A 26,573-nucleotide genomic window follows, 5' to 3' on the forward strand; every position below is an offset into this window, starting at 1 on the left:
AGTTAAAATTTTGCAATTACTCTTTGCATTTGTGGCTCCATGTCCTAGCTGTGACACAACTAGTCCAGTGGACGTAAACGTCAAATGATTTCTTGATTTGTATCTGGCAATTTCCCAAAATTATTTATATAAACTCATCTTCAGGGCCAGCCCTGTCCCATCTGGTTTCTACAGTCAACTATCATCTTAAAAACTTGCCGCATTCTTAAGGAGCATTGAAAGAAGGAAGCATACACATCTACTGCCTTGCTTCTGTATTCACCGACTACTTGACATTTTGCATGTTCCTCTTTAGCTGTGGAGGCTTGAGATGATCCACAGTGTGTCTTGTCTCATGATTTCTTGACAATGGACTTTTGCTTCTGTTTACGAAGGTGTGCCTCTCACTGTCTCTAGGAGGTCTCTCTTTTTGTTTTTCTTATGAAAATGACTGACATGTGATTCCCTCTCCACTTCAAAGAATACATTTTTTGTGATAATACATTAATATGCTACTTTTTAAAATATGTGTGCAAAAAGTATGCAAAGATAATTTTTGGCAAAGCCAGAATACTTTTAAAATGGTGACCAACTCATATAAGTGCAGGTTGTGACTTAACGTGGTAGTTTTTCATCATGGTAGAGAATTTAAAGTGGCCCTGGAAAAACCTACAAGTGCCCCATGTTGTAGACAAGTCTACACTGACATGAAGGTGTGGCAACACATGTTGGCCACTGCTTGTACAGGCCCTATCAAGACAAGCATAGCACATGCTAGCAGAGGCCAACTTGTGTTGCCCTACACAAGTTGGCCTCTGCTAGCATGTGCTATCACTGTTGCTGCCAGAGGAGGCATTTACTTTATGACGAAGCACAGGCCTTGTCAAAAATGAAATGCCTTCTCCAGGAGTCCTTGCGCTAGACTGAACTCAGAGGTTTTAATCATTATTTACGCCAGTTTCTGGCGTAAGTAATTATAAATATGCTGACAACAATAATATAATTTAGAAATATTTGCACAATGACTTCTAAACCACCCTAATATTGATTTTGTTACAAGCAGCTTAACTATGATGGGCTCATATTTCTTGTTTTAAAATTTAAAATACTACCTTACAGGCCTCATCACGTAGTTCTAAACATCTTTCATAAATTATAAGGAAATGTTGATGGACATTTTGGGTGGGTAATGCATTGCTCCACCAAATTGTTATCTAGATTATGTATGGATTCTGCATTTGTATAGTAGCAAAATGCACCTTGTAAAAGTTCAATGATTGCCTTTAGAATTCCAGTGCTCTTTCTTAATCCTATGAGTTGGGAACATACACGCACATTTCCCATAGTGCTAAGCTTTAAACTTTCCTAGCTGTCTCTATCACCAGTCAGGAATTCTCAGTTCTACATACAAGAACCTTTTGAGAAATCTGGGCCAGTAGGATAGATAAGTAATAACAGCCTCATAATTACAGGATTCACTTCTCCTTGGAGTTCACGTATTGTCAGAGAACAAAGACTATATTCTCCGCAATCTCAGACTAAAATGTTTTTCTTTTTTTAGCTTTCCGCAAAACTGATTTCAGAGGTTAGAAGTGGTCTAAACGCTCTATCAGAATCATCACGCCAGCCATAAATACTATCTGCTTTTTAAAAAATATGTTGTGTACTCCCTGTGAACAAAAATATCACTTACGGACCTCATGACTCACAATATACAGTCATTTGTGCTTTTGCCATGTAAATATTTATCATATAGATCAAGACAATGTAAAAATCTACCAACTGTGCACCAGCACAATCGGATTCTGGCCACTGTTGAATCAAAGCATATTCAGGCATATTCTACAATATTTGGCTTTAGATGCTGCAGCAATATGTTGAAATAAAATAAAAAAGTCTCTGAAATCTAGGTTTCAGAAATACTGTACAATCAAACACACTATAGTTTTCTTCTGTTTCCAATAGAGGAGTCAGCTTACTAAACAGATTTATCTTGCTTCCTATAGGAAAGTTAAAATTTTGCAATTACTCTTTGCATTTGTGGCTCCATGTCCTAGCTGTGACACAACTAGTCCAGTGGACGTAAACGTCAAATGATTTCTTGATTTGTATCTGGCAATTTCCCAAAATTATTTATATAAACTCATCTTCAGGGCCAGCCCTGTCCCATCTGGTTTCTACAGTCAACTATCATCTTAAAAACTTGCCGCATTCTTAAGGAGCATTGAAAGAAGGAAGCATACACATCTACTGCCTTGCTTCTGTATTCACCGACTACTTGACATTTTGCATGTTCCTCTTTAGCTGTGGAGGCTTGAGATGATCCACAGTGTGTCTTGTCTCATGATTTCTTGACAATGGACTTTTGCTTCTGTTTACGAAGGTGTGCCTCAATTTCATGTCTGAAGACCAGCATGCCTAGCTGTCCATGAGAGGCCTCATTCATGGCCTTTGACTGCATGCACATCTTGTACTGCTCTGGAGTCAGCTCATCCACACACCGCTTTTCATGCCACAGGTGAAAGAGGCCTCTAACAGTTGTTCTGATCACGATAAGGTTGCTATGAAGGTATTTACGGTACAGATGAACATCTTCACCACCCCAACCTTTGATATCCAGATCAAAACCACCTGAGGCAAACAATGAGAAAAATATCAAGTTAATTATAGGATTTTTATTATCCTTCATTTCCTACAAACCCTTCTATTTCCTAAATGGTCAACAGACCTCAATTTGTTCCCAAAATAAATGAACAGCGGTGCTCTCCAAGTTAGGCCTCATGTGCAAAACCATGGGGACAACTCTGTATAGTGGAATGGGAGTCTCCATGGATCCACATTACAATTATATAGACACTACATCCAATTCCAGGATGGTACTGTAATAGGATGTCACTGTTGAAGTTAGTCAGTATTATTACAAAGTCAAAGCAGTTAGGAACCACAGCAACTATAGTACAGAGCAGGATCACCAAGTGATGAGGGGCATAGTGTATAAAAGTCACCAAAGCTCGGCTGACTCAATAGCTGCAGAGTTCCAAACCTTCCCGGGAACTAACATCAATTCAGCATCAAAAGCTGTGCGCCAGGAGCTTCATGGCATGGGTTTCCTTGGACAAGCTGCTGCATGCAAGCCTTACATCACCTAGCACAATGGTAAAGTAATGTAAAGCATGCCGCCACTGGAGCAGCGGAAACATTTTCTGTGGAATGACGAATCACACTTCTCTATATGGCAATTTGATGGATGAGTCTGGGTTTGGTGAATTCCAGGAGAAAGCTTCCTGTCTGACTGTATTTTGCTAACTGTTTGGTGGAGGAGGGATAATGCTATGTTTTTTTTTCAGGGGTTGGCCTAGCCCTCTTAGTTCCAGTGAAGGCAAATCTTAGTGCTTTGGCATACCAAGAAATGTTGGATAAATGTATGCTCCCAACTTTGTGGGAAAAGTTTGAGGAAGGCCTTTTTCTGTTCCAGCATGACTGTGTCCCACTGCACAAAGCAAAGTCCATAAAGGCATGGTTGGGGTGAGTTTGATGTGGAAGAACTGGACTGAACTACAGAACATCAAACGCGTTTGAGATGAACTAGAATGGAAATTGTGGGCCAAGCACTCTGAACCAACATCAGTGTCTGACCTCACTAATGCTCTTCTAGATGAACGGGCAAAAATTCCCCCATGTACACTCCAAAACTTTGTAGAAAGCCTTCCCTGCTTAAGTTGTAAAGGGGGCCAAACTCCATATTAAAAGCTCCTGTAGATGTAAGATGTAGGTGTCCCAATACTTTCGTTGACAAAGTGTATATAACTCATATAATATGACCAGAAATATAATCCTCTGAAGGAGATTTACTAAGAGAAATGCCCCAGAATACATGCTTTGCACTAAACTTATTATGTGTTTATTATGCGTCTGCGCCTAACTACACAAGTGGGCATGACTTGGGATTTGGCTTCAATGTGACAATGTATGCCAAAATTTTGCCGCAGAGTTATCTTACTAATAGATGGTATAAAGTTAGACAAAAATGTTTTTCTCCCGTTGCGTTTCTCAACCAGTGGGAAAGGGGTAGGGGTGCATTTTTGTATGAATAATTATTGTATGTTGTATTACATTAAATAAAAAAGACGTCTAGCCATGCACCAAATGTATCATCCAGTCTGAGCCGCTGTGATAAACTTGGTGCCTCTTTAGACTGTCTAGCCCAATTGTCCCCAACCTATGACTCTCCAGCTGTTGCAAAACTGCAGCTATCAGGGCATGATGGAGGTTGTAGTTTTGCAACAGCTGGAAAGTCACAGATTGGAGATCAGTGGACTAGTCTAAGTTATGCTTTTTGTAACAGCCACGACGAAGATTTATTATATATCCAACCCCAACGGATGAGACTTGACTTTAAATGGTGAGTGAACCAGGAACTCTAACCTTCCATTCTCATAAATTGAACATATCATATACTCTCCACAGACGAGTACTAACTTGACATGCATTACAAACAGATGTTGAAAGAACTGGAATAATTACTACTGTGGATAGTAATGTCATAAGTTACAATGCACATAGATGCAGCCAAAATCCCATAATTATAATGATATACATTATCTTAATAGCCAACATACTTCTCAGCAGCATTAAAGCATAAATCTCAAAGTATACTAAACTGTCCAGTAGATGGCAGTATTCAGTAGTATATAAAACTTACCTATGTTAATAAAGTCTGAACGGTACTGGCAAGTCATACCAAACCCAAAATCTCTCCAAAATCCAGTATCCTTCTTAATTACCTGAAAATAAAACATGCATTTACTTTTAATATTTTCTTATAATATAAATATGTGTATATAAATATATAGATAATCATTTAAAAAAGCACTTGTTTAGTTAAGTTTGTGTTTGCATAGAAAAGTAGACAATTAGTTAAAAAAATAAGGACAGTGGGTTTATCAATGCTGGAACAACGCCTGCCAGGACACGCCTGAGAATTGCTGGCAATGTCAACCGGGTGGTACTAGCTTCTAATCCAATTACATCAGAGCTGCCTGAAGACCGAAAGAGGCATTCTCATGCAGGAAAAATAATCTAATAATTGTGAAATCATCAGTCAGGTCACAAAATGTAATTAAAAGAGAAGGCATAATGTGCATCATACTTCCGATAACTGAAATGATGAAGTGCTACTATATTTAACAAACTGTACTAACATTTATTCAGCATTCTGCACCAAATATTATTTTACATTTTAGATTTATGCAGCTATTGCAAGAGGGTGGATGCTATGACACTAAATATTTTTGGATTCATTTCTTATATGGTTTGTTTTATGAAATCCCTACTTTAGCCACACCAATTACAGCATATGTATTACGGATAACTTCGTGTTCGAGGTGACTAGCCAAAGGATTTAAATCAAAATCAGTATTCATATGTCTCAGTTTTCCTGTCCTACATATGTCTCTTTTTTTCTAGATTACACCACTAAAATATTTAATTATATGTGTTAGTTGTCCAGGATTTTTTATATTGATGACCTATCCTCAGTATAGGCCACAATATCTGATCAGTGGGAGTCCAGAACCCGACACCCTCAAACAAATGTTCCGAACAAGATTCAGCATTGGAAGTAGGTGGCGGTGCTGCCTCCATTCACTTTAAGGTATTGCAGTCCATGATATAAATGATCGAAAAACCACATTTTCAATTCCCCTAGGACAGGCATGGCCAACCTGAGGCTCTCCAGCTGTTGTAAAACTACAACTCCCACCATGCCCTGCTGTAGGCTGATTGCTGAAGGTAGCCTGGTCATACTGGGAGTTGTAGTTTTGCAACAGCTGGAGAGCCTCAGGTTGGCCATCCCTGCCCTAGGAGGACTAAAATTAAATTAAGAAACCATTTACAATTAAATTGCCCCACTTTCCTAGTTTTACATAGAAAAACAAAAAGTAAACAAAACTCTAATCACCAGATCCAAAATATATAAGTATTTATCCTGTACACCATAATGGAAGAAAATTCTAAATGAATGAATTGCCAATTTTTGGTCACTTTGCCCCTGAAAAAAAAATTGTTTGAAGAGCGATCAAAAGGTTGTAGGAACCCCCACAAAAGTACCACTAGTAAAGTGTTAGAAAAACAGTATAATTTTGGTGTCACTGTAATCATACTGACCCGCACAATAAATATAACATAATTTTTTGTGAACACTGTAAAAAGAAAACCCAAAAAACAATGGCAGAATTTCATTTCTTTTTCAATTTTATCCCACAAGGATTTTTTTCCCGTTTTTCAGTACATGATGTGATAAATTAAATGGTGGCATTAAAATAATATAACTTATCCTTCAGAGAAATGAGGCTTCATACAGCTATGTGAACGGAAAACACTAAAAGTTATGGCTCTTGGAAGGAAGGAAGGAAAAAAACTGTGTTTCCATTTAGAGTCCAATGACAGATTGTATTACTTTGTTGCTTATTGGAAGTGAACATTGTTACCTTGACCTATATTTTAATGAATATTGGCCTTACAGGGCAGTTGCAAACGTCTTCCTGTTTTATAGTCAAATAAACATTGGATGTTCGAACTAAGTCTAATTTCTTAAGAATTACTAAGTGCAGCTATTATAGCGGTAATTACTACCAATTTAAACAGGATCCATTGTTTCCCAATAAATGTGCAGCAGCAGTCAAACATCATGGAGTGCTGTTCACTGAACTGGCAATTTGTTTCAGCTACAAGTATTACAATCTTCTGTCTGTATAAAAGCTATGGATACATTTGCACTGATTTTTTTTTGTTGTCCACTGTTTTTATTGCAAATGTAAGCAGCGTTCTAATTAATCTTCATAATTTTTTTTATATTTTGTGGTTTAGCGTATGTGAAACTCCTGTACATAGCTATCATGTCATTTCTGACATAGATCTGCATGTACACTGCTCCTAGCTCTGCTCTTTGCCCTTCTCTCAGTGTTGGAAATAGCAGCAGGGAGGGAGAGGAGATTGTACATGGCAGGTCAGAGTGTGAGGGGGAAGAAAGCATCCAAGCCTTCAAGGAGGGCAGATCACACAGGCTATACTATATTAGAGTATAGATAGGCAAGAAAACACACACAAAGCAGTTTGGCAAATACTTTGTATCAGTATACAGAATGAAGAGAGAACACAGAAGGCTCTGGGGGTCACACACTCCCAATTACTGTCTACAATAGTACTAGAGAATTTAATTTGGGTGCCTTGGTATATTAACACTAAATGATGACAAGCAAGAAGAGTGACAAAGTGAACACCAGTCTCCAATTACTGTTCATTTACTGAACAGACTGCCACAGAGTTATTTGTAGCCCTTTTATCAGTTTGTTGGGGGTAAATTTAATGTAAATGATCAGCCCTTTTTATATTGAAACTTTGAAAACATCTTCAAGTTAACCCTAGTATAAGTAAACTTACAAATTAGTTTAAAGGGGTTGTCCAGAATTAAATTGAACACCCATCCTCAGAATAGGCCATCAATATCAGATTGGAATAGTTCTGACACCCATGCCAATCATCTGTTACCTTGTAGCTCTCATTCACTTCAATAGGAGCAATGCTTCAGTTACCAGCTCCGTCCACTACACTATGGATGGAACTTGTAGTTCTGGTGCTGGAGCTGCAATTAAACAGCTGATCGTTGATTAAAACCCAGTGTCTCCCCCGATCCCTCTCTTCTACTTCCCAAATTATCTACACTTGACTCTTCCAGTTTGGAGACCCCATTCACAGACACTAAACTCCAAATAGTTCTTAAGTCTCTACCAGATCTAGCCCAATGGGTTCACAGCTAGATTCTACAAGTTTTTCACTTCTACTCTTTCTCTTATTCTGCTCCAGGTCTTCAATGTGGTGTCTTCTGGGCTTCCCTTCCCGGCGCAGGCCACTGAGGCCCATATCACTGTCATCCCGAAACCAGGAAAGGACCCGCACCTCTGTGCCAGTTACCGTCCTATCTCCCTCTTGAATGTAGATCTTAAGATCTTTGCCAAATTAATGGTGAATAGATTGAATACTTACCTACCTTCATTGATCTGCATTGACCAGGTTGGGTTTGTGCCGGGGAGGGAGGCCCGGGATAACACTCTCAAAACCCTGGACATTATCCATTATGCTAAATCAAAAAAGATCCCCCTCATGATTCTTTCCTTAGATGCAGAAAAGGCCTTTGACCGGATATCTTGGCACGCCATCCATGCTGTTCTTTCACACATAGGTATAGGCCCGATATTCCTGTCAAAGATCCTAACACTATACCAACACCCCACAACTCGAGTTAAAATTAATGGTGCTCTTCCCCCCCCCTTCCCAATCCACAATGGGACACGGCAGGGATGCCCACTATCCCCCTTGCTATACGTCTTGGTCATGGAGCACCTACTGGCCTCCATTTGTGCCAATCCAGATATCTCAGGAATAAAGATTGGATCGCAAGAATATAAATGTGCAGCGTTTGCCGATGATCTCCTTCTCTACATAACCAATCCACGCATTTCTTTGCCATCTTTTCTTTGGGACATATCTCTCTTTGGCGCTTGGTCCAATTTAAAAATTAATATGTCCAAATCAGAGGCCCTAAACGTCTTCTTACCAGACATTCTGACCCCCTCCCTTAAAGCCTCTTTTCCCTTCACTTGGCCACCAAATGGAATAACATATCTTGGAATAAAATTACAACTGATCTTTCACGGCTCGACAAACTAAACTTCGCACCTCTCCTCCAACAGTTCCAAAAAGATCTAGATGGTTGGCGCAAACAAGATTTCTCTTGGTTTGGTAGGATTAGTATTTTAAAAATGAACCTGTTACCAAAACTACTCTACCTCTTACAACCCATCCCCCTTCGCATCATATCCACATTCTGGTCTCAACTTCGTAGATGTTTCACGCAATTTGTGTGGCTACCCGATCGGCCGCGATTAAAATGGGAAATAATGACCCGCACTAAGGAAGCTGGAGGGTTGGGTCTCCCAGAATGTCGACTTTATTACCACTCTACTACTTATGTTCGATTATTGGACATGATACGTACTGACACATCCAAATCCTGGGTGGAAATTGCATGGGACTCCTCACAGTGTTCCGTAATAGCCCTCCCATGGCTGGTGGGCTCTCTGCGCCCTACACCATCGCAACCGTCCTTTACCACCCACCACACCCTTGCAATCTTAGCATCCATAGGTCGACCTACTGATTGACCCCAAAGGCCCTTTGGTACCGGTAACTGACCACCCCAGATTTCCTCCAGGACATTCATCCCAACCCTTCCTCCAGGGCACGAGAACCAGCCCAATCAGGTTCTGGCATGTTCTCTCAGGCTCCGCACTGAAACCTCTGTCCCACATACTTGAGACCCCATTAGCCCGTGACTCCTTTGAGTATCTGCAACTCCAGCATTTCTACTTCTCTTTAAACAAGACTCACACCCTGACCCAAAAAAATCACTGAGTTTGAGCAGATGTGTGTCTCTCCCTCAGCGATCCTACATTCCATATCATCTGTGTACAGGCTACTGATACACCGGCGTTCCTCGTGCCTTCCTCCGTATTGTCAGGCCTGGGAGCGGGATCTGGGTAACCACTATACCCCAGCTCAATGGAACAAATGCTTCCTACTATTTCTTAAATCCACAATTTCTACCAAAGCTCAAGAAACGAGCTATAAAATTGCATCTAGATGGTATAGAGTACCAGCGTTACTCCATAAATGGTTCCCCACAGTGTCGGATCGTTGTTGGAGATGTCTTACGGAGGAGGGCACGATTATCCACGTTTGGTGGAATTGTAGCGGCTTGCTCCCTTTCTGGAACTTTGCACATAAAACAATCAAGGAAGTCACAGGCGTCCCCATTCAGAATTCCCCAAATGCCTTACTACTGTTCGACTGTGTCCTGGATGTCCCAGCATATAAGAAATCCCTCTTAAAATATATGGTGCAAGCGACGAAAGCGGTGATTTCTAGGCATTGGAAATCCACCTCTCCTCCCTCGCCTGATGAGTGGTTTGATGAAATCACCCTATATCAGAGACTGGAAGACCTCATCAGTATTACGCCCTCAGACACCTCACGATATGTGAAAACGTGGGGCCCCTGGGAAGCCTTCCGTTACTCGAACTTATTTCGGAATGCACAGGTCTAGACTCCCCATGGTTAATTGCAGCCTTCTTTCCTTTTCCCTCCTTCCCTTTTCCGCTCTCCTATTGTCTATTGTCTTATTTGTATGTCTCTTCTCGTTAGTTTCATGTATACTTAGGGCATTTAACTCCATGTTGTTCCATGGTTCATATTGTTCGATACCGAGTTGTATATACCCTTTACAACTATATAAGTACCATAACTGAAGTGTTCATGTCACATGACTTTGAAACTGTTCTAATGTGTTATGTTGGAAAATCTTAATAAAACCTAAATGAGAGAAACATTAAAAAAAACAAAAAAAAAAACAGTGTCAAATAATCATGACCTATACTGAGGATAGGCCACCAATATCAGAATCCAGGACAATCCCTGTAAGACGCTGGTTGCTTTATAGTATAAGTTATTGTAATCAAGCACATCTACAGTACAGACCAAAAGTTTGGACACACCTTTTTATTCAAAGAGTTTTCTTTATTTTCATGACTATGAAAATTGTAGATTCACACTGAAGGCATCAAAACTATGAATTAACACATGTGGAATTATATACATAACAAACAAGTGTGAAACAACTGAAAATATGTCATATTCTAGGTTCTTCAAAGTAGCCACCTTTTGCTTTGATTACTGCTTTGCACACTCTTGGCATTCTCTTGATGAGCTTCAAGAGGTAGTCCCCTGAAATGGTTTTCACTTCACAGGTGTGCCCTGTCAGGTTTAATAAGTGGGATTTCTTGCCTTTTAAATGGGGTTGGGACCATCAGTGGCGTTGAGGAGAAGTCAGGTGGATACACAGCTGATAGTCCTACTGAATAGACTGTTAGAATTTGTATTATAGCAAGAAAAAAGAAGCTAAGTAAAGGAAAACGAGTGGCCATCATTACTTTAAGAAATGAAGGTCAGTCAGTCAGCCGAAAAATTGGGAAAACTTTGAAAGTAAGCGCTATTTGACCATGAAGGAGGGTGATGGGGTGCTGCGCCAGATGACTTAGCCTCCACAGTCACCGGACCTGAACCCAATCGAGATGGTTTGGGGTGAGCTGGACCGCAGAGTGAAGGCAAAAGGGCCAACAAGTGCTAAGCATCTCTGGGAACTCCTTCAAGACTGTTGGAAGGCCATTTCAGGGGACTAACTCTTGAAGCTCATCAACAGAATGCCAAGAGTGTGCAAAGCAGTAATCAAAGCAAAAGGTGGCTACTTTGAAGAACCTAGAATATGACATATTTTCAGTTGTTTCACACTTGTTTGTTATGTATATAATTACACATGTGTTAATTCATAGTTTTGATGCCTTCATAGTCATGAAAATAAAGAAAACTCTTTGAATGAGAAGGTGTGTCCAAACTTTTGGTCTGGAGGAAAAAAAGAGAACACTACTTGTTCCATTACTCTAAGGTACAATTAGGCTCTGTGAACATGGCTGAACTATGACTCAATCTGTACATTTGGTACCAAGGACTAAATCAGATTTTGTCCTTTGAGATCAGGAAAGCCAAACCAAACATTCTGTAGCAATAATTGTAGATTCTATTCAAACAAACCACAGACACCCATGAATGCTGCAGTATACTGGCATATCAAATTTTCCCACTAATCATAATCTCCACTTAGATTTAGGCTACATTAATATGGTTTTTATTAAATAAGTTGCCAAGAAGCAGATCACTTTTTTCAGTAGTCAATTTTCTTGCAGGAGAACCACCACATGTAGATGAAGATGCCAGCTCATGCATATTCATGAACCGTTCAGATGGCGTAGGCATTTTTTAAAAGACAATAGTGCCATACTCACTATGAAAAATATACTAGTGCTATGCTCATTATATCAATGTGAGATTCTTGGCAAATACATTTTGTACATTATTTGTGGCTGTTGGCCCTGGCAAGGCGATCTCTTTACGACAAGAACCTAAACGCTCCTGGTGCCAGATGGCCTCCAATAAATACAGGGAGAGAAGGCTACAGCTTTAGGCCTCATGCACACGACCGTTGTGTGCAACCGTGGCCGTTGTGCCGTTTTTTTTCGCGGACCCATTGACTTTCAATGGGTCCGTGGAAAAATCGTAAAATGCACCGTTTTGCAGCCGCATCCGTGATCCGTGTTTCCTGTCCGTCAAAAAAAATATGACCTGTCCTATTTTTCTGACGGACAACGGTTCACGGACCCATTCAAGTCAATGGGTCCGGGAAAAGAACACGGATGCAAACAAGATTGGCATCCGCGTCCGTGATCCGTGGCCGTAGGTTACTTTCATACAGACGGATCCGAAGATCCGTCTCTATGAAAGATTTTTCAGAGCTGAGTTTTCACTTTGTGAAAACTCATATCCGACAGTATATTCTAACACAGGGGCATTCCCATAGTGATGGGGACGCTTCTAGTTAGAATATACTACGAACTGTGTACATGACTGCCCCCTGCTGCCTGGCAGCACCCGATCTCTTACAGGGGGCTGTGATCCGCACAATTAACCCCTCAGGTGCTGCACCTAAGGGGTTAATTGTGCATATCATAGCCCCCTCTAAGAGATCAGGGGCTGCCAGGCAGCAGGGGGCAGACCCCCCTCCCTCCCCAGTTTTAATTTCATTGGTGGCCATTGCGGCCCTCCCCGGCCACCCCTCCCTCCCTCTATTGTATTATTTCATTGGTGGCACAGTGTGCGCCCCCCCCCCCGGCCTCCCCTCTATTGTATTAATATCATTGGTGGCCAGCGTGCGGCTTCCCCTCTCCCCCCCAATCATTGGTGGCAGCGGAGAGTTCCGATCGGAGTCCCAGTTTAATCGCTGGGGCTCCGATCGTAACCATGGCAACCAGGATGCTACTGCAGACCTAGTTGCCATGGTTACTTAGCAATATTAGAAGCATCATACTTACCTGCTGCGCTTCTGTGACCGGCCGGGAGCTCCTCCTACTGGTAAGTGACAGTCTGTGCGGCGCATTGCTTAATGATCTGTCACTTACCAGTTAGGAGGAGCTCCCGGCCGGTCACAGACAGCGCAGCAGTAAGTATGATGCTTCTAATATTGCTAAGTAACCATGGCAACCAGGTCTGCAGTAGCGTCCTGGTTGCCATGGTTACCGATCGGAGCCCCAGCGATTAAACTGGGACTCCGATCGGAACTCTCCGCTGCCACCAATGAATCGGGGGGGGGGAGGGGAGGCTCCACACTGGCCACCAATGATGTTAATACAATAGAGGGGGGGCCGGGGGGGCGGGGGCGCACACTGGCCACTAATATAATACAATAGAGGGAGGGGGGGCCGCACACAGTGCCACGAATGATAATACAATAGAGGGAGGGAGGGGGGACGGGGGGGGGGGCGCACACTGTGCCACCAATGAAAATAATACAATAGAGGGAGGGAGGGGGGCCGGGGGGGGGCGCACACTGGCCACCAATGATAATACATAGAGGGAGGGGGGGCCGCACACTGTGCCACCAAGTGAAAATAATACAATAGAGGGAGGGAGGTGGGGCCAGGGGGGGCCGCACTGGCCACCAATGAAATTAAAACTGGGGAGGGAGGGTGGGTCTGCCCCCTGCTGCCTCATCACCATGGGAACGCCTCTGTGTTAGAATATACTGTCGGGATCTGAGTTTCACGATCTAACTCAAATCCGATGGTATATTCTAACATAGAGGCGTTCCCATGTGATGGGGGCGCTTCAAGTTAAAATATACCATCGGATTGGAGAAAACGCCGATCCTATGGGTATATTAACGCCTGACTTTACATTGAAAGTCAACGTGGGAACGGATCCGTTTGCAATTGCACCATATTGTGTCAACGTCAAACGGATCCGTCCACATTGACTTGCATTGTAAGTCAGGACGATCCGTTTGGCTCCGCACGGCCAGGGCGGACACCAAAACGACTTTTTTTCATGTCCGTGGATCCTCTAAAAAGTCAAGGAAGACCCACGGACGAAAAAACTGAACCCCGTTTTGCGACCGTGAAAAAATACTGTCGTGTGCATGAGGCCTTATACTTGCACTAATTAAAATCAGCCTGGGGACAGACAGGTTAGTTAGGGAGTGCATTGGAGTTGTGTCTCCATTGGTCATGCACTCCTAACTAACCTGTCCTCTCCTACAGGCTTATTTTAATCATTGCAAGTATAAACATGAAGCCTGCTCTCCCTATATTCATTGGAGGCCATTTGACACCAGGATAGTAAATTACAGCGTGGGACCTCACCATACATGTGAAACCTGCATTCCCTGAATTTAATGGAGGCCATTGTGGCACCAAAAGAGGTTGTATTTGGCGTAGGTTGCTGTCCTAAAAAGATTAAAAATTGTGGACAGGCGCAAATTATTTTGTGCGAAACGTATTTGCCAAGAATCTCACATTTATATAATAGCATTAGTTTTAGTATATTTTTATAGTTAGTATGGCATGATTATATTTACTTTAATATTTGTGTTTGCGGAGTGCTGTTGCATTGTTTGTTTTTGCTTTTGTGCTTTCAGCCGTGAACCTGCACATTTGGATATGCTAACCCCCTCTTTTTCTTTGCAGTTATTTATTTTAGAGCACATCTAAAGTTACTTTCACAACTGTGGCAGGGGATCTCAAAAACAGAATTAGACGGATCTGAGCCATTTAATACATCTGGATGCATTCGTTTTGACAGGATCCGGTTGTATTAATGAAAATCATTGTAAGTCAATGGGCGCCGGATCCATTTTTTTTGCTAACAAAAAAACAAACACAAACCAGACACAAAACCGCAGCCTGCAGCGATTTTGTGTCCGGCACCAAAACGGAACAGATGCATCCTGATTAGTTTTGTCTCCATTGACAATGAATGGGACAAAACTGAACTGTTTAATTCCGGTTTTGAGATCCTCTGACGGATCTCAAAACAGGAATTGAGAACACAGATGTGGAAGTAGCCTATCTCTGCTGTACCAACTATATATGAAAATATGATGGTTAATGAACACAAAAAGAAACAGATGATGAGTGAATGTGGATAAAGACAATAATACAAACACCATAGACCACTGATGGCTAACCTCTGGCACTACAGCTGTGGTGAAACTACGACTCCCAGCATGCTCCATTCATTTCTATAAAGTTCTGAGAACAGCAAAGCAAGTGCGCATCTTGGGAGTCGTAGTTTTACCACAGCTGGGGTGCAGGAGGTTAGCCATCACAGCCATAGACTATGATACCAGAAACTCGAGAGAGGATATAATGAGTATCAGGTCACCTACAAGTTAAGCTACTACAGTTCCCTTTTAGAAACAAGTAGAGTTCAGCTGCCGCCTTCAATTTTTGCCCTAACCTCTGCATTCCCTCTTAATAGCTACATTTATCACTCTCCGTGGAAGTAAATTTGTTGAAAGGATTTACTGTGTAATTATTGTAATTGTTATTAGTGCTGCAATAGAAAGCTAATGGAGGAGCCAGAGAACAATAATGGCACTTATACATCCATCAAAAGCAAGGTCAAAAACAGACCTCACAGCAAATGGGGTGATGGAAAGATTTTCCTACCAACTGTATTTTCTAATTTTTGTGACTTTTGGTCCCACTTCTAGATACTTAGCAGTATTAAAAGTCACAGTTTTGAATGGCAGTAGAATATTGCTCACGATCTGGGCAAGCAAACACAATGACGCTACCAATTGCAACAAATTACCTACTGACTGTTATGTAAATGGGACTGTCTGATACAGTACCTAGAAAATTTAAAATGGTTGTCCGACATTTTGATATTGATGGCTTGCAAACTGATCCGTTTTGAACAGCTTGTGAGAGCCCTGAATGGATCTCACAAATGGAAAGCCAAAACGCGAGTGTGAAAGTAGACTAAAACATACTCTTATATTGATGACCTACAGTGGATATAAAATGTCTACACACCCCTGTTAAAATGTCAGGTTTCTGTGCTGTAAAAAAATAAGACAAAGATAAGAAAAAAGGGAAGAAAAAATATAAAAATAAAATAATATGATTGCGTAAGTGTGCACACCCTAATACTTTGTTGAAGCACCTTTTGATTTTATTACAGCACTAAGTCTTTTTGGGTATGAGTCTATCAGCATGGCACATTTTGACTTGGCAAGATTTGCCCACTCTTCCAAATCTGTCAGATTGCGAGGGCATCTCCTGTGCACAGCCCTCTTCAGATCACCCCACAGATTTCAGTCGGGATTCAGGTCTGGGCTCTGCTGGGCCATTCCAAAACTTTAATCTTCTTCTGTGAAGCCATTCCTTTGTTGATTTGGATGTATGCTTTGGTCGTTGTCATGCTGAAAGATGAAGTTTCCTCTACATATTCACTTTCTAGCAGAAGCCTGAAGGTTTTGTGCCAATATTTACTGGTATTTGGAACTGTTCATAATTCCCTCTAGCTTAACTAAGGCCCCAGTTCCAGCTGAAGAAAAACAGCCCCAAGCATGATGCTGCCACCACCATGCTTCACTGTGGTATGGTGTTCTTTAGTGATGTGCAGTGTTGTTTTTGAGCCAAACATATCTTTTGGAATTATGGCCAAAAAGTTCAACCTTGGTTCCATCAGACCAGAACGCCTTTTCCCACATGCTTTTGGGAGACTTCAGATGTGTTTTTGCAAAATGTAGCCTGGCTTGGATGTTTTTCTTCGTAAGAAAAGGCTTTCGTCTTGCCATTCTACCCCATAGCCCAGACATATGAAGATACGGGAGATTGTTGTCACATGTACCACACAGCCAGTACTTGCCAGATATTCCTGCAGCTCCTTTAATGTTGCTGTAGGCCTCTTGGTAGCCTCCCAGACCAGTTTTCTTCTCGTCTTTTCATCAATTTTGGAGGGACATCCAGTTCTTGGTAATGTCACTGTTGTGCCATATTTCTCCACTTGATTACTGTCGTGTTACTGTGTTCCATGGTATTATCTAAATGCCTTGGAAATTCTTTGTACCCTTCTCCAGACTGATACCTTTGAAGGCCGAGAGCGTACGTGGTAATACGGGCTTGGATTCCTGTTGAGAGCAGGAGCGCTACGGCGACATTGGTTTGCTATGACGCCGTGCCCTTCATGCCGCCGTCTGCACTACAGTAATACACACTTATAGTGTATACTGTATGTCAGTGGCGGCATGAAGCGCACGGCGTCATAGCAACCAATGACGCTGTGTGCTCCTGCTCTCAACAGGAATCCAGGCCGTGTTACCACGTAACCCCAGCTGAGACTTTATTTGGGGTTAATCAAGGCACTTAAATGATGCAGGTGTATACTGACTCCTATTTAACATGATTTTGAATGTAATTGCTTATTCTGAACACAGCTTACATCCCCAGTTATAAGAGGGTGTGCACACTTATGCAATCACATTATTTTAGTTTTTTTTTGTTTTCTTCCCTCCACCTAACAGATTTCAGTTTGTTTTCAATTGAGTGATACAGTTTTATAGGTCACATTAAAGGTGGAAAAAGTTCTGAAATGATTTATCTTTGTCTCATTTTTTACAGGGTTGTTGGACTTTTTATATCCACTGTAGGTCATCAATATAAGAGTATGTTTTAGTCTACTTTCACACTCGCGTTTCGGCTTTCCGTTTGTGAGATCCGTTCATGCTCTCACAAGCTGTTCAAAACAGATCAGTTTGCATTCTAATGCATTCTGAATGGCAAAGGATCTGCTCACAATGCATCAGTTCAGTCTCCATTCCGCTTTCGAGACAGACTTCAAAACGCTGCTTTCAGCATTTGTGTCTGTCTGATGAAACGGGAGCCAAATGAGTCCGTCCTGGCACACAATGTAAGTCAATGGGGACGGATCCGTTTTCACTGACACAATCTGGCACAATAGAAAATGGATACGTCCTCCATTGACTTTCAATGTGTTCAAGACGGATCCGTCTTGGCTATGTTAAAGATAATACAAACATATCCATTCTGAACGGATGCAGATGGTTATATTATCTGAACGGATCCATCCATGACGGATCCGCACAAAACGCGAGTGTGAAAGTAGCCTAAGACAGGCACTCTACATCTGAAACCATCCAGAGAATATATTTCCTTAAATCAACCATTTAATATCCTCATTCAAAATAGATAAATATACACATCTGTACATAAAAACTAAAAATAGCAAAAAATTTAAATAACAATAAAATATATTAAAAACAAACAGTGGCAATACCAAGAGAAGTGTATGTATGATAGATCTGCTGTTAACGTGGGATTGGATAATAACTATCATCCATACATATATCAAAACACTGCCACACTAGGTGCCATAATTGTGTAATGGTCCTATAAGTGTGATTACAGTTGCAAGAAAAAGTATGTGAACCCTTTGGAATGATATGGATTTCTGCACAAATTGGTCATAAAATGTGATCTGATCTTCATCTAAGTCACAACAATAGACAATCACAGTCTGATTAAACTAATAACACACAAAGAATTAAATGTTACCATGTTTTTATTGAACACACCATGTAAACATTCACAGTTCAGGTGTAAAAAGTATGTGAACCCCTAGACTAATGACATCTCCAAGAGCTAATTTTGGTGTCAGCCAACTGGAGTCCAATCAGTGAGATGAGATTGGAGGTGTTAGTTACAGCTGTTCTGCCCTATAAAAAACACACACCAGTTCTGGGTTTGCTTTTCACAAGAAGCATTGCCTGATGTGAATGATGCCTCGTACAAAAGAGCTCTCAGAAGACCAACGATTAAGAATTGTTGACTTGCATAAAACTGGAAAGGGTTATAAAAGTATCTCCAAAAGCCTTGCTGTTCATCAGTCCACGGTAAGACAAATTGTCTATAAATGGAGAAAGTTCAGCACTGCTGCTACTCTCCCTAGGAGTGGCCGTCCTGTAAAGATGACTGCAAGAGCACAGTGCAGACTGCTCAATGAGGTGAAGAAGAATCCTAGAGTGTCAGTTAAAGACTTACAATGGTCTCTGGCATATGCTAACATCCCTGTTAGCGAATCTACGATACGTAAAACACTAAACAAGAATGGATTTCATGGGAGGATACCACAGAGGAAGCCACTGCTGTCCAAAGAAAACATTGCTGCATGTTTACAGTTTGTACAAGAGCACCTGGATGTTCCACAGCAGTATTGTCAAAATATTCTGTGACAGGTGAAACCAAAGTTGAGTTGTGTTTGAAGAAACACACAACACTATGTTGTGTATAAAAAAGAGGCACAGCACACCAGCATCAAAACCTCATCCCAACTGTGAAGTATGGTGGTGGGGGCATCATGTTTGGGGCTGCTTTGCTGTGTCAGGGCCTGGACGGATTGCTGATACATCGAAGGAAAAATGAATTCCCAAGTTTATCAAGACATTTTGCAGGAGAACTTAAGGCCATTCTGTCCACCAGCTGAAGCTCAACAGAGATGGGTGTTGCAACAGGGCAACGACCCAAAGTATAGAAGTAAATCAACAACAGAATGGCTTAAACGGAAGAAAATACGCCTTCTGGAGTGGCCCAGTCAGAGTCCTTGACCTCAACCCGATTGAGGTGCTGTGGCATGACCTCATGAAAGCGATTCACACCAGACATCCCAAGAATATTGCTGAACTGAAACAGTGGAATGGTCAAGAATTACTCCTGACCGTTGTGCACGTCTGTTCTGGCAACTACAGGAAACGTTTGGGTGAAGTTATTGCTGCCAAAGGAGGTTCAAGCAGTTATTAAATCCAAGGTTCACATACTTTTTCCACCTGCAAGCTGTGAATGTTACATGGTTGTGTTCAATAAAAACATGGTAACATTTAATTCTTTGTGTGTTATTAGTTTTAAGCAGACTGTGATTGTCTATTGTTTGTGACTTAGATGAAGATCAATCACAGTTTATGACCAATTTGTGCAGAAATCCATCTCATACTTTTTCTTGCAACTGTATATTAATAACTCGATTTGTTACTCCCACATAATTCGATATAGAGATGCTGTATCCTTCAAATATAATGACACATTTATATATGTTGGTACATAATTAGTTACATCTGCAGAAACTTTGCCTCCTTATAGGGATTATTGTCTCCTTCAAAGAAGGTTTGATGTTAATGATAACTGTGAGTCTGTTAGTTAGTTTGCAACATTAGATACACAAATGTTGCTATCAAATGTCACTTGATTAGTATTGTGTCCATTATATTTGCAATTTGCTCAGTCATAATAGTGGAGGTGCTGTATCTCATTACACAGTGTTAGCTGCCAGTTAATGGCAACTGCTGGCCGTGGCGTCCCACGTGGCGGTCAGTGCCCTGATCTCTGTTACCTCCTTTCCACAGCCTACTCGGCTCGTGTTACCTCCACTCCCAGCAGCATTCTCTGTGATCCCTGAGACGGTACCTGGCATCCCACGTGACTCCGTAGGTTGTGCTTAGCGTCCCACGTGTTTCAATGTACCACTCCAGGCTTCTCAAGCCTATGGTGTACTGGGGATTGTGGGAGGAAGGGGTTAAGTGGTCCTTAAAGCGCTTCACTTACTCAAAGATGAAACGATATTTTACAGATATCCATTGATATTAGTAGTAGGTCTTAGGGCTTGCAGGTATATCTTTCAAGACCAGACGCGTTTCGGATATTAGCTAATCCTTCTTCAGTGGCAACCTGCATTGAAATGCCCTACCCACTTTTATAGCCATCTGATTCGTCATCATAAAAGTCCAAACTGGATTTCTTGCTTCCTTTATTTTTTAAGAAACAACTTGGCTTCTCCCAATTTTTCAAAAGTTGATCTTATATTTTATCTGTCCTTTTGTATATACTGTCGCAGAAAATAATGCACTATAATAATAGATGCAAGCATAACATATGGACTAAGCCCTCACTCTAGTGATAAAATCTGAGACTCTTAGCCCATACATTTGGGATAAAAACATTTTGTGCCGACCTAACCAGCCATGGTGGTCTCAGTTCAGGCGGGTCCTACGCTAAACCTACCTATGCCGTTATGCAATTTATGTTCAGGAGCGCAGACCCCCGCACATATAGTGTGTTGCTCCTAGTTACCTCCATGTGCAGCAGCGGTGGGGAGGAGAAGCACACACACCTATATGTACCCCTCTAATTCAAGGGTCGCCTTTAGATAGGTGGGGCAAAAGTAGGAGAGTAGGAGCGTATTCACACCTGAAGGTGCCACTCCTTCAAGACAAATTAAACAAATCACAGAAAAAAAGATGCATAACAGCATAGGCAGGTTAGCATAGGACCTGCCTGAACTGAGACCACCTTAGCGCTGGGTAGGCGGGCACAGATGTGTTTTGATCAAAATTTATTGGCTAAGAGTCTCAGATTTTATCAATAGAGTGAGGGCTTAGTCCATATGTTATGCCTGCATCTATTATTATTGTGCATTATTTTCTGTGACATTATAAATGTAGCCATGCACATCCGCAACATTCATTATCATATCGTGCAGGATGTTTTGCATCTTTTTCTGTGATTTCTTTTGTATATACTCCAGTTTTCTTCTTCATTATTATCATATTATACCAGTTCCAAAAAAACGCATCGCATTCATGTTGCGTTTTTGTGTATTAGTGCGGTTTTTGTGGACAATTACTTTCTGTCCTAAATAAAAATTGCCCAGTTATTTTGTTAATTTTAGGTTTATGTCACCACAGAAGTCCAAAAATATATAAAGAAAAAAATATATAAAAAAAATATGTACAGATTGAAGATAAAGAGGAAAACTCTAAATAAAAAATATTAAATACAGGGAAAAGTAAAGAATACTAAAATAGCCATGATAGATATGCAGTTGTTTACCTTTTTAAACTTTCTTTATAGTCTATACTCTTATATGTCATATTTCTATTTTTGTTTTTATTCTAAAATATAATTTTTCTTCTAGAAGCTTGGAAATTTCAACAGTTGGAAGAGTAGGATGGGGGCCTACAGACTCACAGTTATCATTAACATCAAACCTTCTTTGAAGGAGACAATAATCCCTATAAGGAGGCAAAGTTTCTGCAGATGTAACTAATTATGTACCAACATATATAAATGTGTCATTATATTTGAAGGATACAGCATCTCTGTATCGAATTATGTGGGAGTAACAAATTGCGTTATTAATATAATCACACTTATAGGACCATTACACAATTATGGTACCCAGTGTGGCAGTGTTTTGATAATTGTTTGGATGATAGTTATTATCCAATACCACATTAACAGCAGATCTATATACATACACTTCTCTTGGTATTGCCACGGTTTGTTTTTAATTTTTGCTATTTTTAGTTTTTATGTACAAATGTGTATATTTATCTATTTTGAATGAGGATATTAAATGGTTGTTTTAAGGAAATATATTCTCTGGATGGTTTCAGGTATAGAGTACCTGTTTTAAACATACTCTTATATATCTAATACATTGACAGGGTGAGTCAACTCGACAAGAGCACCATATCTATAGCAACAAGGGGGTTAGCCCCTATAATTTTTCTATTTCAGTTTATAGATCATGAATACCTGATTGTTGAGGTTCCTACTCCCAGCATCCCCGCTGTTCAGCTGTTTGAAGTGGCCCATGGCACTTCCTTGAGTACCGTGCCCGGCCCTAGGCCAATGACACGACATACATCGTTCACATGGTCTAAGCACAGCTCATTCCCATAAAAAAACACTATTTACCTTGTCAGAGTTTCCCAAATCCAGCAATGCACCATGTGCTTCCAATCACGGCTAGAACAGAAATGTGATATGCCAGCTACATGCACATGTACATCAGCCAATCAATGGCATCAGCAATGACGAGTGGTGCAAGGCTCAGCAGTCACATGCCAATACTGACATCAACGCTGAGACCACTGATTGGTGGCAGGAGTTACATACATGTAGGTGGCACATCACACTTCCACTCCAGCAAGGACAGGAGGCACAGTGTCGGAACCAGGATGCTATGACAAGGTATGTTTTTTCTTTTCAGTCCATGTCCAGCCACCCCTAAAAAATTTTGATCGCTGACAACCCCTTTAAGGAGCCTAACTGATTGCTATGTTCAGCAGTTTTTTTTTTACTTTTTAGGAACAACATAAATAATTATTCCTATATCCAAAATTGGATATATGTTGCCCTAGATTAGACCAAAAGATCACCTTTTTTCTTTCCAGAAACAGAGCCATGCCTGCCCACATGCTGTGACTGGTATTGCATTTCAATCTTATTTTATATGTAAAAAAAATGCAGAGCCATTATTTCTAATCCTGAACTGAGTGATCAAACAGGGCCTTTTGTAATGATAGAAAGACCATAAATTTAAAACCAGGTTACTTGGTTCTTATATCTATTCTTCACAACAGTCTGCATTACAACTATCCTGTGGGAGTGATTGGGTCTCTGCAGTGAAGTAAGAAAAAAAAGAATATAGGTACAAATTATTACGGTAACTTAATGTTAGTATAGTGATATTTGCACTATGCATATAGTGTTGTTATCCATTGTATAGTGTCTCTTTAAAGAACTAGCTTTGATAAGAACATTGTCTGAATGTGTTTGAACTAGGAAATGTTTACAGCAAGTCTACATGAGTAAGTGTAGAGATGCTGCCCAGCCATAACACATTGACATTCATATATCTGTATACATAATACACAATGTCATGCTCTGTCCCCATAAATGGGATCTTAAAGGGAATGTGTCCATCCGAAAACTACCTATTTTTAAACCCTTCTACCCCAGGCCAGTTTTAAACCGTCCTGTCTAGGACATTTTTTGCAAATCTGACATGTGTCCACTTTTCCAAGCCATTCTAAGATTGTTTATCTCGTGACACATTGTACTTCATGACAGTCATAAATTTGAGTCAATATATGCCTCATATATATGGCATCATTTTGTAAATGTCATTTAAACTTTTTGGGGACGTTAGAAGGCTTAGAATTTTAGAAGCAATTCCTTAAAATTTTTACGAAAATTTCAAAAACCAATTTTTTAAGGACCAGTTCAGGTCAGAAAGTCACTTTGTGGTGGGCTTACAGTACATAGTAGAAACCCCCCATAAATGACCCCATTGTATAAACTACATCCCTCAGGTTACTCAAAACTATTAAAGGAAAATGGAGGCGAAATGTAAAAATTACACTTTTTGGCAAAATTTCCATTTTAATCCATATTTTTCTTCAACACATCGAGGGTTATACAGCCAAACAAAACTCAATATTTATTAACCTGATTCTGCGTTTACAGAAACACCCATATGTGGTCGTAAACTGATGTAAAGGGCACACGGCAAGGCACAGAAGAAAAGGAGCGCAGTATGTTTTTGGGAGGGCTAGATTTTGCTGGACTGGTTTTTAGACACCATGTCACATTGATAGCCCCCTGATGCACCCCACAGTAGAAACTGCCAAAAGTGACCCCCATTTTGAAACTACGGGATAATGTGACAGTTTTATTGTACTATTTTGCTGTACATATGATATTTTGTCGTTCTATATTAGTTTTTTGTGATGGCTAATTTTGGCACCGTTTTATTTTTTATTTTTTACAACGTTCATCTGACAGGTTAGATCATGTGCTATTTTCATAGAACAGGTTGTTACGGACGCAATTATATATCAAATATGTCTTCTTTCTTTGTTTCAGTTTTACATAAAGTATTTTTGAACAAAAATTCTGTTTTGTGTCTACATTTTCTGAACGGCATAGTTTTAAAAATTTTCTGCTATCGTCTTGTCAGAGCTTTGTTTTGCAGGAAGAGTTGACGTTTTATTGGTACCATTTTTTGGTACAATATGATTTTTTGATCATTCATTATTACACTTTATGGAGCAAGGTAACCAAAAAATTTGTTGTTTTGGCACAGTTTTTATTCATTTATTTTTACAGTGTTCAGCTGAGGGGTTTAGGTCATGTGATATTTTATAGAGCAGGCTGTTACGGACATGGCAATACCTAATATGTATACTTTTCTTATTTATTAAAATTTTACAAAATAATATTTTTTTTATTTGAAAAATGCTATGTTTTAGTGTCTCCATAGTCAGAGAGCCATAGATTTTTAGTTTTTTGACCAATTGTCTTAGGTAGGCTCTCATTTTTTGCGGGATGAGGTCACGGTTGATGGGGGCGCAGGCTTTTGTGATCCTGGTGTTGCACTTTATATGATATTAGGAGACAAAAAATTGCTTTTTTGGCACTCTTTTTATTTATTTTTTTACGGTGTTCATCTGATGGGTTAGGTTCATGTGATATTTTTATAGAGCTGGTTGTTACAGATGCAGCGATACCTAAAATGAGTCTATTTTTATTTATTTATTTCACTTTAAGCCTACATGCACATGAACGTGGTTTGGTTCTGCATCCGAGCCGCATTTTCGTGGCTCGGGTGCGGACCCATTCACTTCAATGAGGCTGCAAAAGATGCGGACAGCATTCCGTGTGCTGTCCCGCATCCGTTGCTTCCGTTCCGTAGGCCCCGCAAAAAAAATTAGAACATGTCCTATCTTGTCCGTTTTGCGGACAAGGATAGGCATTGTTACAACGGATCCGCAAAAAAAGGAATGTCAGACGGACGTCATCCTTTTTTTGCGGATCCGCACTTTGCGGACATCAAAACACAAACGTTAGTGTGCATGTAGGCTAATACAATAATAGCATTATTGAAACAAAAAAATATATGTTTTAGTGTCTCCATATTCTGAGAGCTCTATTTTTTTATATTTTTTGGGTAATTGTCTTATGTAGGGGCTCATTTTTTGTGGATGAGGAGACAGTTTTTATTGGTACCATTTTGGGGGGGCATACACCTTTTTGTTCACTTGGTGTTGCACTTTTTGTGATGCAAGGTGACAAAAACACAGTTTTTTTTGTTTGTTTTTACGGTGTTTCGGACAGGGTGGATCACTTTTTTTTTTACTTTATTTCTGTCCCACTTTGGACTTCAACTTTTGGGGGTCTGATCCCCTCTGCATATGCATTACAATACATCTGTATTACACTGAGTAATACACTAATGGGTTGCCTAGGAGACCCAGCCGGGCCCCCGTAAAAAGGCAGTCCCGATGCCGTGCAAGGCATCGGGCTGCCTTGTCACCCATCGGGGTCCTCTGCCACAGCACGTGGGGACCCATTAGCTCCCTCAGCCGCTGCAAACCCCTTCAATGCCGTGGTCAGCGCTGACCACGGCATAGAAGGGGTTAATCCGCCGCATCTGCTTTACAGGGAAGCCATTGGATAACAGCAGGGGCCTGGCTAGCAGGGACTGCCTGGCCCCTGTAGTGATCCGGCAACGCACCGCTCCAATGCCCCCCCGATCACCATGACTAATAGTACGTCAAAATGCAGCGTCTACTTTGCTGCCATGACGTACTATTCTCGCATGTGTCGGGAAGGGGGTTAAGAGGGTTTTGCCACTTCAGCAAATAGCATTTATTATGCAATTAAAGTTTCATGGTTACGACCACCCTGCAGTCCAGCAGCATACAGTAGCTGTGCTCGCACACTATA

General features: G+C 40.8%; 1 protein-coding gene across 3 annotated transcripts in view; it reads right to left on the reverse strand.

Moving 5' to 3' along the window:
• Positions 1-379: 379 nt before the first annotated feature.
• CSGALNACT1 (chondroitin sulfate N-acetylgalactosaminyltransferase 1) overlaps positions 380-26,573 on the reverse strand; it is a 418,621-nt gene continuing 392,427 nt past the window's right edge. For all 3 annotated transcript variants that reach the window (XM_040417905.1, XM_040417904.1, XM_040417903.1), the window contains 2 exons: positions 4,682-4,763; positions 380-2,610 (listed from right to left, as the gene is read on the reverse strand). In XM_040417905.1, the coding sequence (XP_040273839.1) occupies positions 2,321-2,610; positions 4,682-4,763 (372 nt within the window). In that variant the 3' untranslated portion in view covers positions 380-2,320. The remainder of the gene's footprint in view (positions 2,611-4,681; positions 4,764-26,573) is intronic.

This window comes from Bufo bufo, chromosome 2 (genome assembly GCF_905171765.1).
Source record: "Bufo bufo chromosome 2, aBufBuf1.1, whole genome shotgun sequence".
In the NCBI taxonomy this organism is placed as follows: domain Eukaryota; kingdom Metazoa; phylum Chordata; class Amphibia; order Anura; family Bufonidae; genus Bufo; species Bufo bufo.